Source organism: Sander lucioperca, chromosome 15, assembly GCF_008315115.2.
Source record: "Sander lucioperca isolate FBNREF2018 chromosome 15, SLUC_FBN_1.2, whole genome shotgun sequence".
In the NCBI taxonomy this organism is placed as follows: domain Eukaryota; kingdom Metazoa; phylum Chordata; class Actinopteri; order Perciformes; family Percidae; genus Sander; species Sander lucioperca.
This window is the reverse complement of record NC_050187.1, coordinates 29590886-29608662: the sequence shown is the minus strand read 5'-3', so window position 1 is coordinate 29608662 and position 17777 is coordinate 29590886. Positions and strand designations below refer to the sequence as shown.

The 17777-nt window shown below is 37.6% G+C and overlaps 2 protein-coding genes across 3 annotated transcripts in view; both read left to right on the top strand.

Annotated features, from left to right (window-relative positions):
- The first annotated feature begins 6737 nt into the window (after positions 1-6737).
- LOC116061780 (homeobox protein Hox-D11b-like) lies at positions 6738-11287 on the top strand. Of its 2 annotated transcripts, none has more exons than XM_031316138.2 (3): positions 6738-7874; positions 10145-10286; positions 11051-11287. In XM_031316138.2, exons 1-3 carry the CDS (start codon positions 7190-7192, stop codon positions 11142-11144), a joined length of 921 nt encoding a protein of 306 aa, XP_031171998.1. In that variant the 5' UTR covers positions 6738-7189; the 3' UTR covers positions 11145-11287. The 2 variants fall into 2 exon arrangements, with proteins under 2 accessions (XP_031171998.1, XP_031171999.1); XM_031316139.2 differs by having other exon boundaries at positions 6740-7874; positions 10148-10286.
- A 5347-nt stretch (positions 11288-16634) lies between these two features.
- The window catches only part of LOC116061610 (homeobox protein Hox-D9b-like), a 5668-nt gene continuing 4525 nt past the window's right edge, over positions 16635-17777 (top strand). Inside the window, exon 1 of the mRNA XM_031315902.2 lies at positions 16635-17405. Coding sequence (XP_031171762.1) covers positions 16736-17405 — 670 coding nt within the window. The 5' untranslated portion in view covers positions 16635-16735. The remainder of the gene's footprint in view (positions 17406-17777) is intronic.

Here is a 17777-nt window from a genome sequence, read left to right as displayed (position 1 = left end):
CACACACACACACACACACACACACACACACACACACACATATACGCATTCATGCCAGCAACTAATTAACAACAATTATTGAATATGTTGGCTATATCATCAAATAATAAATATTTACAGTAAATCATGAAAAGTCAAACATCAAATAATGAATATCGATATCCAACATCAATAAGTCTAACAAATAGGCCACACATTGCAACTAATTGAAAACCAAACATAACATTTACACATTTTATTACAAATAATAAAGTGTCAGCCATCAAAAAATAGGTGGAATATTACAAAGGCATTCATCAAATAGGAAAGTCCAAAAAGGATCCCTTGCACACATTAAATAGCCTACGGCATCATGTTTTTTTACTGCATGTAATCACAATGTAAGACACATTTTCGCCACTAGATGTCGCACACATTTTATTATTTCACGTTGGCTTTTCTTTATGCAATGCAGCATCCAGTGTGAGCTGATCAGTGTGACAGAGAATAGATTTTTTTTTTACTGGGTTGTGACTATGATGATACAACATCTTAAATAAATTTAATACAATCACCTCTAAAATATCTGCAATGTAGCCTAATAATTTCAACTACAAATAGCCTATAGTAGGCTAGTAGCCATGAGGCACTGGCATCTTTTTGAGACCACACACCACCTACAAATGGTTTAGAATCTCAGACATACAATGACAATAAGAGGATTATTATTATTATTTTTTATATAGTTTTCCTTTAAGTGACTTTTTCTACTAAAGAAATCTGGTCTGCTGCATGTCACATGCCAATACAAATGATAGGGCTCAGCTCGACACGTAGTGTCCACAGTTATCACATGTATGGTAGAAAATGTTGTGAAGAGAAGACAGGAATCTCTCTCTCTCTAATATTCAGCAGCATTTTCTCAACTCCCAGCTGAGCTGTTTCAGATTAGGCTGCAGTGTGCAGAGATTTGGCCTTCAGCTTTAATGCTTACAGCTTCCTCTGGAGTCTCAAGAGTTATGGGCCTAATAAAACTCTCTCTCTCTTTTTACCCCCCTAATTTAGACACACACACACACACACACACACATACACACACACACACACACACACACACGATACGCTAATGATGTATTATAACTGAGACTGATGATGAGTAATCTTGATGCGGATGTTATTTCCATTTCATTAACCCGTAATGAATTAAACGCTCTGGATGAAAATGAAAAGTGGGGACTTGTTTTTAGTATTATTATTATTTTTTTGTTTTTTTTTTACAGCTCACTAGTACCCCACTGTCACAAAGCACACACCCAGACACACACTAAGTGTGTTTGTGAGTATGTAATGGATTTTGGAAAGTTACTGAGCAGCAACCACATAATCTTTAAAGAAAAGTTGTTAATGAAAGAATAGACGTGGATAGATCTTTAAGTAATTTTGAACAACAGAGCAGCAAAGACTTTTAGGCTACTTCATGTTATTTAAAAAAAACAGTGTTAGTGAGCCTTCGGATAACTGAAAGATTTATAGCATCTTAATCTTAATTAAAAAAAAATCTCCATTGTGGTACTCAAATGGTATGATTTTAAGAGCCATGGTTTGATATAATAGTGGTATTGATATTGCCTATATTATCCACATTTTAGGACTAAAGTCTTTCCAGTGAGGATGAAAGGGCCTCAGGCCACCATTTGCTGTCAGTTTCTCTTTGTTGACTGAACATTTCAAGTGGACGGCACAATCTTCAAAGACAATTTAGTTTGGGGGGGGGGGGGTAAAACCATTTATTGGACTTGGCAGTCAGTGTGTGTCTGTCAGAAAAAAGAGACACCTGCTTTTGGACAAATGTCCATGCCGACGCACAGCGAAGTTGGGCTGGATTTGCTGCTGCTGCTCGGCCTTTCATCCGCTTAAGGTAAACCCTCTATTCTGCTCGATGTTAGCCTATTTCACGATTCAGTTATTCACATGCAATCCCTTCTGAAAACGTGATTTTTTCATGTTTCTGTCACTATCTTTCTTTGCTCTCCTTAGTTTGCATGTTCACCTTTCAGCGCACCAACTTTTTGACCTGCACGTTCACTGAATGTTACAACAAACATTGCGTTTTAACGCACACAATGTGTTATAGCCTAGACAAGTTAAATTCGTTTACTTAAAATAAACAACTATTTGTATGAGCGTTCAAGCCTGTAATAGGCTACACAGGAGCAAGGTTTCAGGAGGAAATTAACCCCCGTATTTTGGGATTTTTTGACCTGTTTACATAGCCTAATTTGAATTAGTTTCACATTAGGCCTATTTATTTACAGGATAGCGCGCAGTGATAGGGGTTAATATAGGCTAGGTCTATATTAATTTAATAAGCTAATGAATAGCCTATGTTTTTTTTTTTAATATTTGAATAGGGAAACGGTGAATTTCAGCCCTTCAAATTTAAATTAGCGTCAATGCTGCTGTGAGATTTCAGTTCTTAAAAAACCCTCACTTCTCATCATCATCGGCGGTACTGTCCTCTCTGTTGGATCGGTCTTCAGATGGCTGTAGCGGCCATGATCCACATCCATGGTTAGCGACTGAGCCTTTTACTCTCTCTCTCTCTCTCTCTCTGTCTTTCGCTTTGTCTCCGCGGAACTGCAGAGTTCCATTTTGCACGGATTTCTTCCAGGAGCGCCTGTCCAGTGCAAAGTGCTCCTATGGTGCTACATGTGATGTGATATGTCTTTAGACTGGCCTTGATATTGTCCTTGAAGTGTATTTTTTTGCCCGCCGGGCCCGGGGCTGGCTGACCTTCCTTCAGCTGGGAGCTACTTGATCTGTTTGGAGGAGACGTGTAGGTCATGCGGCTGACATGCCGGTCTATCGTAGCTGGTAGGCCTCCTGCGTTATTGTGGCGGTTGTGTTGCTTCCCCTAGAACGCTGATGTGATGTGTGTGCTGATTGCGTCTGTCCTCCCAGCTGATCGTCAGAATCTCTTGTCAGGGTCTTTGGTGTTGTTGTTCCAGGGCTCATAGGTGCCTGCTGTAGCTTGTAATGACATGAGACTGCATCTCGGTATTCAAAGACTCTTTTCCTGAGTCGTATAGGCCTACAGGCTCCACTGGCACAACTGGATATAGTGGTTTTACTATGAGCTTCATTCATTCATTCTTTCTGTTATAGGCCTATTTGCCGTTTGTCACCATAACGTGTGTAAAAAAACATAAAAGCACAAAGCTAGAAGAAAATAATAAGCCTTTCTCCCCGTAGTTATATTGCATTTAGGCTACTTTAGTTTTCCTGGTAAACACATCGCGTGCTCTATAGGCTACAGTAGGATGTCAAACATTAGAGCAATTTAATAAGATCAAAAAGTTGCTGAACATGGGTTGAAAGAGATAACCCTTTTCATAAAAACAATGTCCCGGTGGGTTCAATTCAGACGTCCTCCTGTTGCAACACATTATTGCCCATTAAATATGCCCAAGTCTTTTACATTAGGCTATGCGATAAATGGGGAAATCCCCATACACATTGGCTTTAGACCTCAGGGGTTTCTGGTGTTTCAGCCTATAGCCTATGAAATGTGATAACCTAAATATAATGCACATTTTTTGTTTACATCTGGATGGTTTATTGGGTTTAGTACTAAATGACTTAAATGTTACACAGAAATGTTCACTACTGCCCTACTACACTAACAGCCCTGCAATGCTGTAAGTTAAAGTCAACTCACACCATCTAAAAGATGTAACCAGAAACAAAACCTCCCACCTGAGAATCTGTTGGTGTGAAGAATGCATGTCAACCCAGAGTCACTTGTTCTGAGTATGCGGATTGCATAGCCCCCTTGGTCAGAGAAGCATACGTGAACACCAGAGAGACTGTAAAATCACGACTGAGATGCTGAGTAGCAGCCCACCTGCAGACACCTGCCGAGGCACCCAATACAGTGTCATATAAAAATTAAACGTCAGCAGTCACGCTATCCAACGCATTGTTAAGAACTATTGGTATTTTTCCCAGCAGATGTGTCAGGTGTTATAAATAACTTAGCTTAGCTTAGTTCTTAAATGTCCCAGTAAAACATGACAGTGTGTATGGATGACGAAAGCTGCCAAAATAAAAAACTAAATATGCTAAATGACCCAATATATACATTAATGTGACATTAAATATACCAAAAATGATATTAAAAAGAAATCAAGGCATTCAATTTGAAATGTAACATACATTGATATTTCTGTTTTAATTTGCTTCTTTATTTATTTCCCTTTATAACAATTTGTCAATTTACTTTCCTATTTTTTTTTCCTCCCTTTTATGTATTTATTTAAACTTTAAATAGTTTTGCATTTATTTTTATTCAGGCTATTTAAAATGTATTTTTTATTTTATTTTTATCATTTTTTAAATGTATTTATTAAGTGATACGTGTTAAAACTGAAGCAGCTGAATCAAACAAATTAAAAAAAGTGGCATCTAATGGTCTTTACTTGAGCCTATGTGAGTGTGTGCGAAGCCTTAATCAATGCCATTTAAGACATTATTTTCTATCACATGCATCTTCAGCAGCACTTTAATGCAGGCTGATCAAAGGGCATGTCAGAATCCAACCTATTATATGGTCTAGATACCACAAGAACATAAAAAAAAAATAACTCTGGGCTTTGAGTGTCAATGAACTTTCTTCAGAACAATACACCGATGTGTTTCAGTGCGATGTCCGCATGATAAGCAAATGCATAAAGTAGGAAATGTCTTTTGATTAGACAGATATATATTTACTGAGCAATACAATGGAAAATCCCCTAACAACACAAAGGCTTTCCTTTTACAGAAATGTTATATATTGTATTTCATAAGAGAATGACCAAAATATAACCTGAGGACAACTGCTCAACTATTACTGTTACTGTTGACCAAACACATGTCTGCTACCAGTAATGGTTGTGTTACTGCTGATACTAGTACTTCTAAACCAATACGAGTACTCTTACTAGCAGTAATTATCTATGGAGAGTTTCGGGCCACCAGTTAGGGACACGTACTACTGTTACTGTATCTGCTGTAGCTGCAAAGATAAATCGATGAATTGATACATTATCAACTATTAAATTAATCTGCAACTATTTGATAATGGATTAATCGTTTTGTCATTTGTTTAAAAAAAAAAGAAAATTCTCTAATTCCAGCTTCTTAAACGTGAATATTTTCTAGTTTCTTCACTCCTCTATCACAGTAAACTAAATATCTTTTAGACAAAACAAGACATTTGAGGACGTTATGTTGGACTTTGGAAAACATAGATCTACATTTTTCACCATTTTCGGACATTTTATAGACCAAATAACTAATCGATTTATTGAGAAAATAATTGACAGATTAATCGGCAATGGAAATAATCGTTGCAGCCCTAATCTGCTGCTACAGATACTACAATTACCTACTACCACTGACCACTGTTACTAGGTTGTTATTACCAGTAATAATATTGATAAGTTAGCCAACAGGATATATTGATGAATTAAACCTTTATTGTCCCTAGATCAATTGGCTTTGCACAAAAAGCACAAGAATATCAAAGTGATGCTATTTTGCTTAATATATATTCATTAGTTCGATCTATTTGAGACTAAAATCTGAAGACATACAGTAGTGTTGGGAAGTTTGTCCTCCAAACAGTAATTAGTGAGGCATTATGTAAGGAGGAAGAAGAAGTAGATTAACAATTAGCTGGCAATGATCATGATGCAAAATCACCAACAAAGTAAAAAATAAATAAGGTTAAGAAGAAAAACATTTCCTTTAATTAGTTTGCAAAATACTGATCTGATAATGGAATTTCATAACATATATATATATATATATATATATATTTTTTTTTTTATTCATTTTTTTTTAACAGTGGTTTTATACAAGTTTTAAAAGAAAATCTGCAATATTTCTCACAATGTTAAAAATCCTTTTGATGTTTTGGGATGGAAAATCACAAATCTAAGCAAAATGTCAGATTAATAAAGCTATAAAAATCATGTGAGTTAAATTATTATTTTCTCTTTAAACACATCATTTGACAGTTTTTACTCTACCTTGATGTCACTGTTAACAAAGTTTTTGTAGAATACCTGTATTCTGTAGGCTAAATAAAATTGGGGATTGTTGCGGCCCTATATATTATACTTGTCAATCACTAAGCCACAATATTTCAGTAAAAAAAAAAAGATTAGATGAAGCTGAACAGACATCATTACACTTATATCCTACAGGAATTCTGAATGTTTTCTTTTACTGGACTCAGTCTGGGCACATAGGACAGGATGGGTGATCACAGAGGATAAAAAAAAAAAAACATTTAAAGGGCTCTAAAATATAGTTAGCCCCAACTGCTTCCCTTGTAGATGCTCAAAATGGGCTTTGAAGTCCAGCTTTTAGACTTGTTTGTGCTCCTTATTCTAAGAAATACTATAGGCTACTTTGAACATTGCTGTGTGGTTTTACAAGTCGAAAATATCCAAGAGGTCTTATGACAATCAGTGTGCATGCAAAATGGATGGTTTTCTTTGTGCTTAAAACAGATTTGTTTATTATAGGCTACATACATAACACTTAACTGCTTGTTTTACTGTATGATTTAAATGTCACCTCCTGGCATTGTATTTATGTTTTATACAGAAAAGGCTTAACTACAGTACTATTGTTGGCATAGTTTGTATTTGTGTGTGTGTATGTGTATGTAGGCTATGTGTGTGTGTGTGTGTGTGTGTGTGTGTGTGTGTGTGTGTGTGTGCGTGTGGCTTGGATTTGACATGGCCTGACCACGAAAACGTGCAGCCCAGCCTTTTTTAATTTTACCCAGCAGACCCAGTTTGGGCGGGATCAAGGTCAAAGACTGTTTTCCTCACTTACCATTGAGAAGTGGTTTCATTGGGGCTAATGCAGAGATGGGGAGATAGGCTTTTTATAGGCTATAATATTTATGTTTCTTGTTTTAACTGTCAGGGCTTAGGTCACGATGCAGAGCTAGGTTTAGGTTGCTGTTTATAGGCCTATCGATTCAATTTCTACATTTAGGGTTAGCCTACTAATTAGCTGTGCCCATGTGGAAATAGAAATAGGGGTAGGCCTACCTTTACCCTATTTATGACTGCGTGCAGGTTTTGCTAGATAATTGGTCAAACCAGAGCCTGTTAGAATTTGAAGTAGGCTATTTTAATTAGGCCTATCCATGTATTTACCAAGCTGCACCTATCCGTCAAAGTCTGACTTTGGCTCCATCACTTCACCATTTTTAACGAAGAACGGCGCAACTCTGCTGGACCATAGCACCGCTTCAGTGAGAAGACTACCGGATTACCGGGGCTACTACCACCACGAGCCACGACAGCAGTATTCTCCTCCGTGGAAATGGAGTCTCCACCAGGCGAACCGTCCCATCACCTCTGCGCCGCCATCCTGCCTCAGCATGCCGGGGGAAGCGGTTTTTCACGAGTACCAGGGCTTACCATCCTCGTCGGAGACGATATTCAACACCGGTAAAGACTGCTTTCTGTACGGCGGAGCGGCTAACGGCACCTCAGGTCCCCCGTTTTCCGGAGACCCGCGGGGTTACCCCGGCAGACATACTGCGTTCAATCCGGACTCTCGACTTCTCTTCCCGGCAGGGAAAAACAGAGTCCTACCGCCGGTTTTCGAGCAGTTTTTCGAGTATGCGGAAGAGGCATTAGATCCGAGAGCCCAGATTACACCTGGGAGCCAACAGCAGAAAGAGACCAATCCGGCCGAGTGGACGAGCTGTCACACCGGGGAAAGCAGCAAGGTGAGGGAGGGGTCAGAGTCACCCCAGGCTGCGAAGGACGAGGAGGATGCGCCGTTATCCAGCGGCAGTGCAGGAGACTACAGCCAAGGCCTGAGTAAGTGGAAGACATAGGCCTACAATAGACGACTTTAATTTCAATGAGATAAATAGTTTAATTTATTTAAAAACAAGTAGGGTCTAGGCTAGATAAATAGGCTAGTTGAATTCCTAATTGAGACCACGTAGAGCCCCTTGAAAAATCCCACAGCACTTTTTAGTGTCATGATGAACGTGCGGTGTCTTGCTTCAGACAGGGTCACGAGAGATTTGTGCTAACGGCTAACTTGCTATTTGATATCCTATACGTTTTTGATTAAAACATTAGCCTACATTATCATTTCTACTCCTTACACATAAACTCACTGAATGTTGTGAAATGCTGTCAAGAGCCGTAATAGGCCCAACGGGAGCAGCTAAGATTAGTCATTTATAGACCTTTTGTCCAGGCAAAAAAAAAAGAAATAACTAGACTAATAGTTAACTCTTTTTATTTATCTATGTTACTGTTGTGTAGACTGCTACTCTGTGTTTACTCAATCTAAACTATTTGCTGCTAGGCCTACTTATATTCACACTGTAGGCTACTTATTTATGTCCGTATGTATTTACACTGCACTACAATCTTTTTAACCAAATCGTAGGCTACTTGTAACCTAATCTCACTTACTTCTACTTCATGTTTTTATTTATGGTATTTATATACATTTATAATTTATCTTGAATTTGACTGTGAGCAACTCCAAATCATTTCCCTGAGGGGATCAATAAAGTATTCTGATTCTGATTGATTAGAACAGGTTCATCTTTTCAAATTAAAGCTATTGGGATACAGGACTGAATATAATGTAACAATTAACAACACAAAACCTAGGCTAATAGCCTAGTGTAATGTTTTAGCTTCTTTCTTCTCTACACGTCTACAACCTAAGGAATGTATTTAATGGCCCTGATATAGCAATATAATCTCTCCAAAATGGAAGCCTGCATGCTGTGTCTAGCTTATAACTATTTTAAAATTGTAGTTTTCTATGCACTGATATGTGATTAGTTATCAAATGACACAATAAAGTTAATTAATGTTCCAATTTTCTTTGTTGCCAATTGTACTCCCAACTGATAGTGGTTGGCTAAAATAGTAACAGTCACATAGCCTACTAACTATGCATGTGGGCCTAAATAAGCATGTATTCCTGTGACTTACACATTTACGAATCTACAAATGCAAACAAATAACCTAATGTGAACACTTTGTAATTATAGACTCTGGCTCTGATCAGTCAGTTCTTGAACTCACTGTTCCGACTTAGACCTTGACATTCACCTTAAATTAAAAGTTAAAAATCCTCAATGTTTTACATCAGATTTAGCTCGCCCCTTCCAAGCTACATGGAGTTAACCTCAATTTCTCATCCCTTTGTTTTAAATGTAACAAATGTAAATGTACTTTCCTTTATTCCACTTGGCAGTGTATAGACTAAAAAGGCCCTTGACAGGGGATCTGTGATGCTTTAGTTAATTGAAAGAAGTGTAAATCTAGTAATAAGTTTGTGTTAGTGGTGTTTATACATGGTAGTGAAAAGAAGTGTTAAACGTCAAAAAAGTGCCAAAAACATTGAAAAAAGTGCCAGAAGAGACAAAAATGTTAGAAAAAGTGATTTTCAGTTTTGACCTGGGAGGACGATGCATGGTCAAATGGAAGACAACAAAAGGGTTAATAGTCTAGTTACATTTTAATTTGAATTGTTATGTCCTAATTTATTGTATTGTCTGTTAATTTATTTTTTGACATGTCTGAAATGTACAGTGAGTGTTTTCCTGTCAATGTGTGGCTGTGTGGATTGTAAAAAAAAAAATACAAAAAATGTAAAAGTTAAAAATCATTTCAGGGGCGCCCTGGTAGCTCACCTCACCTGGTTGAGCGTGCGCCCCATAAGGTTCAGTCTTTACCGCAGCGGCCCAAGTTTGATTCTGACCCGTGGCCCTTTGCTGCATGTCATCCCCCATCTCTTTCCCACTTTAGCTGTCTATAGCTTTCCTGTCCATTAAAGGCTAAAAAAGCCACAAAAAAAATCTAAAACAAAATAAAAAAAACTAAATCAGTTCAATTAAACTCAGACTACTTCACAGACTGGTTGTCACTCATCTATTTTGGGTGTTTAAAGAGACAGGTGTCCTCTGAACATTTGTGTTGTATTACATTAGTAATGTTCTTCTATTACATTAGACACACTTAGATTAAAAATTTGCTTTTTTACTATTCTTTATAATAAGTCTTTTCTCAAGGTGTATTATTCTCTCTCTCTCTCTCTCTCTCTCTCTCTGCAGCAGAGCCCTGTGTGAGGAGGAGGACACGTTGTCCTTATTCCAAGCAGCAGATCAGAGAGCTGGAGAAAGAGTTTCTATTCAACATTTACATCAACAAGGAAAGACGCGTGCAGCTGTCCCGCCTTCTGCACCTGACAGATCGGTGCGTGCATGTTGCAATATTTCTTTAATTCAATTTTGTAGGGCAGGACTAGACCCCAGTTCTGATTCACGGACTCATATATGAAGACATTTGTAAAAATACAAGCTGCTTTCTGGGTCATAGAAGCACAGTTACACCTGGGCAAAGGAACACTCCAAACGTTGCTCCAGTTGGGGTTAGATGAGGGTAAATTAGAGCTAGGGTGATTGTTACTCCACTTACCTAAGCTTCAGGCTGCAGAGAAGCACTATGATTACATACTCCATACCCTGCATGGCTGGTGACTGGTGTCTTGTTCTTGTTGTTAGCAAAGTGTGATGGAATCTATGGAAGTATAGTAACCATGAATACATTGGAATGGAATTAATCACAGAAAATGAATCAGCAACTATTTTGATAACTGCTCATTCTAATTCTCCACTGTGTTTATATCATTATGACTGAATTTATTTGGGTTTTGGACTGCTGATCAGAGATTTAAAGATGTCACATTGGACCCTGGGAAATTTTGATGGCCGTGTTTCACAATTTTCTGACGTTAATCAGGAAAATAATTGGTAGATGACTTGATAATGAATATAATTGTTTGTTGTGGCGTAACCAAATAAAAAAAAATGTTGGTGATGGCCATCATGTAATTACATCCCGTATTAATATTCTGTCTGATATGTTGCTTTTTATTTCAATATAACGTCTATTTCTGCTAGAACAGCAGCGCAAACAAATCAAATTCTATTTATCTATTTTATCCTTTACTGATTCAGACAGGTGAAAATCTGGTTCCAGAACAGAAGAATGAAAGAGAAGAAATTGAAAAGAGAGAGGCTGCTGTACCACTCAGGATATCACCTGTTCTGATGGACGGATGAGGAAGAAAGAAGTAAGAGACAGTCTTTCTTAAAGTGTCAGGTGCAAACTGTGTGACAACTCTGCAAACAATGTCACAGCACTGTATCATTCCAACCCTGTAGGCAGGTTAATAGAGACAAACTAAATATAGGCTGGTCATTTTGAATATAGGCTACATACTGCCATGTCAATTTTAATTTATGTGCCTTGGATAGTTTTTGAAGGAGACTTACATTTTATATATTCTTACCATCCATGCAGTGAGCCCTTTACAAGATGGAATAAGCACAGTACATCTTAATTAGCCAAAGAGCATCTGTATGTGATCACCACAAAGACCCAGCAGCACCTCTACTCCATTGTGTTCAAGTAAATAGATAAATCTAGTTCCTTCCTGCCATCGAAGGAAAACCACAAAGCTCATAGCCCCCATGTTTTTCTAGAGTAGAAACAAATCCTGAGCAGTCAAAAACACCAACAACTAATGAATATTCTTCTGTCTGGTTTTCTTGACTTTTCATCAAAGGCATTCTTGCCTTATTTGAACCCAACTTCCATCTGAAGACATGTGGCTCACTGTGAAGAAATGAAACCTCTCTCTGCCTCATGTCCTATAAATACCAAGGAATGAGCACATGCATTCTTTATATATGTAGGGAAACATTAAATACAGATGTAGCTCTTTATATGCTCAATGGTGGAGCCTCTTGTTTAGGACTTCACTTTTCTGAGAGTATTTGATTGATTTTTTATTGTATGTTTTGATGTTGACTTTGACTGCTGACAATTTATTGATACAGGCCCTATGAGTGTAAATTAGTTAGTTTCTATGGATCTACCAATCTGTATTGATACAGTCACATTTTTTGGATTATAAATCCTCTTGCTGTCCATGTGAAATTGTTTACAATTAAAGGTAAATACCAAATATCATATAAATATAATCATTTTAGGCAAGCGAAGACAATCTAATTTTTTTGTGTGATATCTGTGACATTTGGTATTGTTACCATTTTGCTTCTGTGTTTTCAGGCAAAATGCTGTAAAGACTGACTGCATAAGAAAGCAATATGAGTGCAATCCTATTGCTTGGTTTACTTTGTGATTAAATGTGATTAAATAATGAATGACAATCAATGAGTCGTTCATGCCTATCTTCTACTTTTGTTCCAAGTGTGTGTGCATGCATTTATTGTAACATTACGCAGTTTGGATTTCAATGTATGCATGTATTTTATGTCAGAACATGTACACTTGAAGATAAGGTATTAAAATATTTGATGCAATATCTCTAAGCGGAACTGTTTGTTGTTTGTTTTAAAAGGGCTTTGCGGGGCTTTCTCAGAGGGTGTAATCCTTAATTTGATGTAAAAAAAAAACTTGAGGTAAACTTTATGATATGATTTCATAGTTTTAAATGCATTTCTAATTTACAAAGGATTCAAACATTCGAAAACAAAAACATAGCAAATTCATGTGACATTTAGAGGTTGGATTAGTCTGATTGTGGAATTATAAATATAATTTTGCCTGTTAGTGGTGGCATAAACCAGTTCAGACACTTTTAAAATGTGTTATATAATATAAAATGTATTGTAAAATAAGAAGAAAATAGCTACACAACATACACAAATAGGTATTGCTTATTTTAAATGCTGGTTTGTAACAGCATTGTTTGAAGCCATTCACAGGATGTTGTCTGAAAAAGTAAATTAACATAATCTGGGATCACATCGGCAACAAAAAAGTATACCCAGAAGCACAATTAAATACGCTCACATTTTAGTTGGATGAGCCTGAATCGTAAACACAACCATAACTAAAAAGCAGGTTATTACCGTAAGCAGGTAATTGCTGCCCCAGGTTAAACTAATATAAAATGTAAGTGTCATATTATAAAAGATAAGATGTAAAAGTAGTAAATAGCTTCTTTGTCATATTTTCTATCTTCTTTCCAATCTGGGGTCCCAACCCAGACTTTGAACAACACACAGTGAGTCCAAGGCTGCAAGTGAACCTTGAACTGCAAAACAATTACAACACACCACAGCGTCACAACCACCATTTCCTCAACTTAATGACTTTTATTGGGGCAATACAGACGGTCTGCTGTCTCTTTCTTTCTTTCTTTCTTTCTTTCTTTTTGTCTCACACATTGCACTCAGTCTGTGTGTGTGTGTGTGTGTGTGTGTGTGCGTGTGTGAGTGAGTGAGTGAGTGTGTGTGTTAGTAGGCCTACGGCTGTGCATGAGTGTGTATTTGTGTGTGACGTAAAAAGAAAGACAAGGAGATGAAAGGAGAGATTGTGTTTCTGGTTGGAAGTAAAGGCATTCAACCTAATGACCTACAATAAACTCGACCACTAGACCCTTTTTTTCTTTTACCAACACAGGCACGTTTTAAACGGATTTTTATATATATATATATATATATATATATATATATATATATATATATATATATATATATTTACACACATTTTGTATTGCTACGCCTTGTTTTAATCTTATTCTTTGTTTTTACTGTCTTAAAGAAATGGATAATGCATTGACAGTAATCGTAGACAAATAGACAGTAGGCCTAGTAACAGAACTTGTAGAAGCAGTAACAGAGGCATGTGTGTAGTTAAGCAAATAAAGAAGTTGAAGAGGTGTATTAGGGGTAAAATCAGCAGCAGTGATAATAGTGGTATTTGTAGCAGCAGCATTATTGCTGAAAGGAGAAAAAGTGTCAGTAGCAGTATTGCAGTATTGGTAGTAGTTGAATTAAGGTTTGGAGCAGTAGTAATTTTAGTGGCAGCAGCAGCAGTAGCAGTTTTTTTGTAGCAATAATAACAGAATTGATAATAGACATAAGAGTGAAAGGGCAACACTTTATTTTAACCTCACTGTTTAGCATTTATAAGCAGTATATAAACATGTAATAAATGATTTATAAGTCACTATAATGTAGTTGAAGCAGATTTATGTAATTATTAACTATTAACACAATAAACTCTTGTGGGAACTCACTAACTGTGAACTAACTGTAGAAACAGATAATAAATGACAATTAAACACAGTTGTAATAATATAAAATATGTCTTCATGGGAGAAGTTATAATTGTTGACAAATATGAATACATTAATAACCACTCAAAATGTTTACATATCTGCTTACAACTACATGTGTTCAGTGTGTTATACTTTGTGTTTATACTGGTTATAAATGCTAGGAGTTTCCAGTAAGTAGTAAGTAAGTAAGTAATGGTAATAATGCTAGTAATAGCAACAATAAAGTAGTCATATAGTAGAAATAGTAATGTTATAGTAAAAGTGATGGTGCTAAAAATAATAGCAATAGAAAGAGTAAATGCAATAGTACTAATAATACTTAACCAACAGATTGTAATCTCTGAAACGGTTGGCATTTGCTTATGGCAATGCATTGTATCTTTCCCTACTTCTTACAGTCTGTCATATAAATGTATATGTCAGCCTGCAACAGCAGGTTGAGCTTGACTCCCTACTCCATCACTAGAGCAGACATGATGTTACTGCCATCTAGAGGAACTCAATAACATCTTTCAGCCTGAATCCTCAAGGGTCCAGCCAAAATTAAATTATAAGCGCTGATTCATGTGTTTCTTTATTTTATTACTGAGACCAGATGACAGAGCTTCTACTAACTTGATCAAGTGCTAAATAAAAAAAAAATAATGTATTAAAGTGCCCCGCTTGGTAAAATATCTTATCTTGCATGATGTAGTTTGAGACTCCCTCCTATAGAGAGCGTGTCCTGCACAGTTTTACCTCATCCAGCCAGCAGATGGCGCTATGGGTGCACAAGAGACAGCGATCAAGGTCTATGTTGGAAATGGATTTATTATGGTTAGAAGGTTCTTAGAAGAAGAAGAAAACGCTACGCCCCTATCCAACCTCTTCTCTAGCCAATGGAATTTCACTTTCACACTCAAACGATGAAGAAAATCTTCATGGGGCCAAATATAATCATTTCCAATATGCATCTTGCACACTACATTGCACTATTACTTTTTGCACTTTACATCCAATTCCATGTGTACTTGTCTTTATTTTATGGCTTATTTCTTTTGGCTTATTTGTATTTTTGTATATTATGTTGATATGTGACCTATATGTATAGCTATTGTTGTCTCTATTGTACAGTATGTGTCTATCTTACTATTTGTCTACTACTACTATATGTCTATTTGTTACTACTACTTGTTACTACTACATGTCTATTTGTTACTATTAAATGTCTATTTGTTGAATGTATAGAGAGTTAACACCTACCGAAGTCAAATTCCTTGTGTATTAAAGTATACTTGGCCAATTGATTCTGATTCTAATTTTGATATGATTTTTTTAATTGCAACGTTTTCAGCCTCTTAAAACTTAATAATCTAGCTAAATAATGTATGCCTATATCTCAAGCAGTCCATAACCACTGACATTTGACCAATAGATGGATCCACGTGCCTCCAAAATGTCAATTATAAAAAAAACAGCCCTGCTTTTACCTTCGTGCCGATGCATTTTTCAGATAATCCAATGGGGTGTTAATGGTGTATTTATTTCAAGGCACACTCAGTCCTTCAGTTTTTATGATGGAAATTCACACTCACCCAAATTTGAGTGGACAGCGACGGGCATTAACAATCACAAACGACATAAGACAACAGAATACTTCCATGTGCAACCCCATGCGTGTTTTCTTTTCAACAGGCAATATAATTGTTATTTATTAGGTTGGTCAATCAATTATTCAGGAATTATTGAGTAGGATAAGTGAGTAAGTAAGTAATAGCCTGAATTTTAAAAAAAGAAATTAGAGGTAGGTAGGCCTAGCTGAAATGGGACGATCTAACGAGTGAAGCAGTCCACCGACACAAATCCAATAAAGATATTGCAGTATGGACTACAAAAGAAAGTCCCCATAGCGGCATCCATTAACTTCGAGGGAGAGTTTTCGTCTTTTTAAGAAATACACAATAGGCTATGTTTATTGTAAAATCAAGATCAAGGAAAGTAGCCTACTTGTTGGGACAAAGAAAAGCCAAAACCCACCTCTCCTCTTAAACTTTGAGGCGACAAAGACGCGTTTTTGTCACCAATTATGAATACAGAATAAGCTCTTATTTTATAGGCCTATTAAACAGTGTTTTGGCAGACACACACACACACACACACACACACACACACACACACACACACACACACACACACACACACACACACACACACACACACACACACACACGCTTGTAAACTGCTACTTTTTATTGTGCTTGTAAAACGGTATTTTCAGTAAGGAACAGTTTTAAAAAAAACGATGCTACATTGAGGCCCATCTGACAGCAGACTAGAAGGCCTTCCATCACATTTCTGAGCACAAAAGAATTATTTGATTTATTTCCTATACTGGGTAAATACAGTCTAACCATGTGATCCACGTATAACCAATGGGCAGCCGAGAAGAAGGTAAGGGCATGGAAAAAAAATACTACCATTTTAGGGGAGGATGTAAGCCACTATACCATCCCATCTAACGTTTTACAGTCGCACTTAAGTGTCTTTTTATTGAAATAATAAAATAAACATGTCGCTAACGAATTATTATTCCATGATGGGGATCCAGACTGAGGAGCCGTACGGTGCACATTTCATCCCGGGAGGCTTGCAGGGTTCGACGGCCGGCTGCGCAAAGCCAGGCCGGAGAGCGGAGGCTGAGGAGGGGACCCCCGGCTCACACATTCCAGATTTTTCACATTTTTCCAACAAACAAACGAGCTTAAACGGCTTTTCTCCCTGGGCAAACAACTCTACTTCATCTTCGCCCTCTTCTCCGCAGCTGCAGTCCACCCCCGGTCTTTTTCACCCACATCACCTCCTGAGCCACCACCACCCATACTACGACCCGCAGACGCAGACCCACACCGAACACCTCGCATCCGCGGCCGCTTCCGAGGGCAGGTTCGTCCGCTGTTGGGAGGGGGCGACTCCCACCTCGGAGACTTCTCTGTCACATGCGTCGGTCGGTTTTCCCGGGTGTGTCCCCGCTCAGGGTGACCTTTCCAATCTGAGCCCGAGGTATGAGGCGATTAAACCTGAGAGTTCACCGCCGTCACACGACAGCCCCGAAGATTCCAGCTTCGCCAGCCCGACTGAGGTGGTCCTCGAGCGGCTTGGCACGGCGAAGGAGCTGGGAAGGAAACCGGAGCCCAAAAAAGTGGACGAGGAGAGAAAAACAAAGCAACAGCTTGACCCGGGTAAAGACAGATATAAACTACCAAACTCAGGAATGTTTATTAGCATTTAAGAAGTGGCAAAGGCTACACAGGTGTGTGTGTGTGTGTGCGTGTGTGTAGTTGTGAGTGTGTGAAACAGAGAGAGAATGTGGCCTAAGTAGCCTTAGTAAGTGTGTGTGACTTTTATAGCCCTATAAATGTCTTGTAAACGGTAAAATGTAAAACTTTATTGTCCATTAAAATAATTAAGATGCTATTGCTGTTATTTAACAATTTGTCACTAAAGAGAAAACGCAGGCTTGCGCTGCATTTCTCTGATCGGATTTGTGCAGAAAGTATGATAAGTTATTCTATTTTTCTTGCAGCTAATGCTCGAAGCTTAAATATATAAAA

Excerpts from the sequence above, each read along its gene's own strand:
- LOC116061780 (XM_031316138.2), top strand. The coding sequence starts at position 7,190 with ATGTATTTACCAAGCTGCACCTATCCGTCAAAGTCTGACTTTGGCTCC. Across the intron at positions 7,875-10,144 it reads AGACTACAGCCAAGGCCTGA|CAGAGCCCTGTGTGAGGAGG; the intron begins GTAAGTGGAAGA and ends CTCTCTCTGCAG. Across the intron at positions 10,287-11,050 it reads CTTCTGCACCTGACAGATCG|ACAGGTGAAAATCTGGTTCC; the intron begins GTGCGTGCATGT and ends TTACTGATTCAG.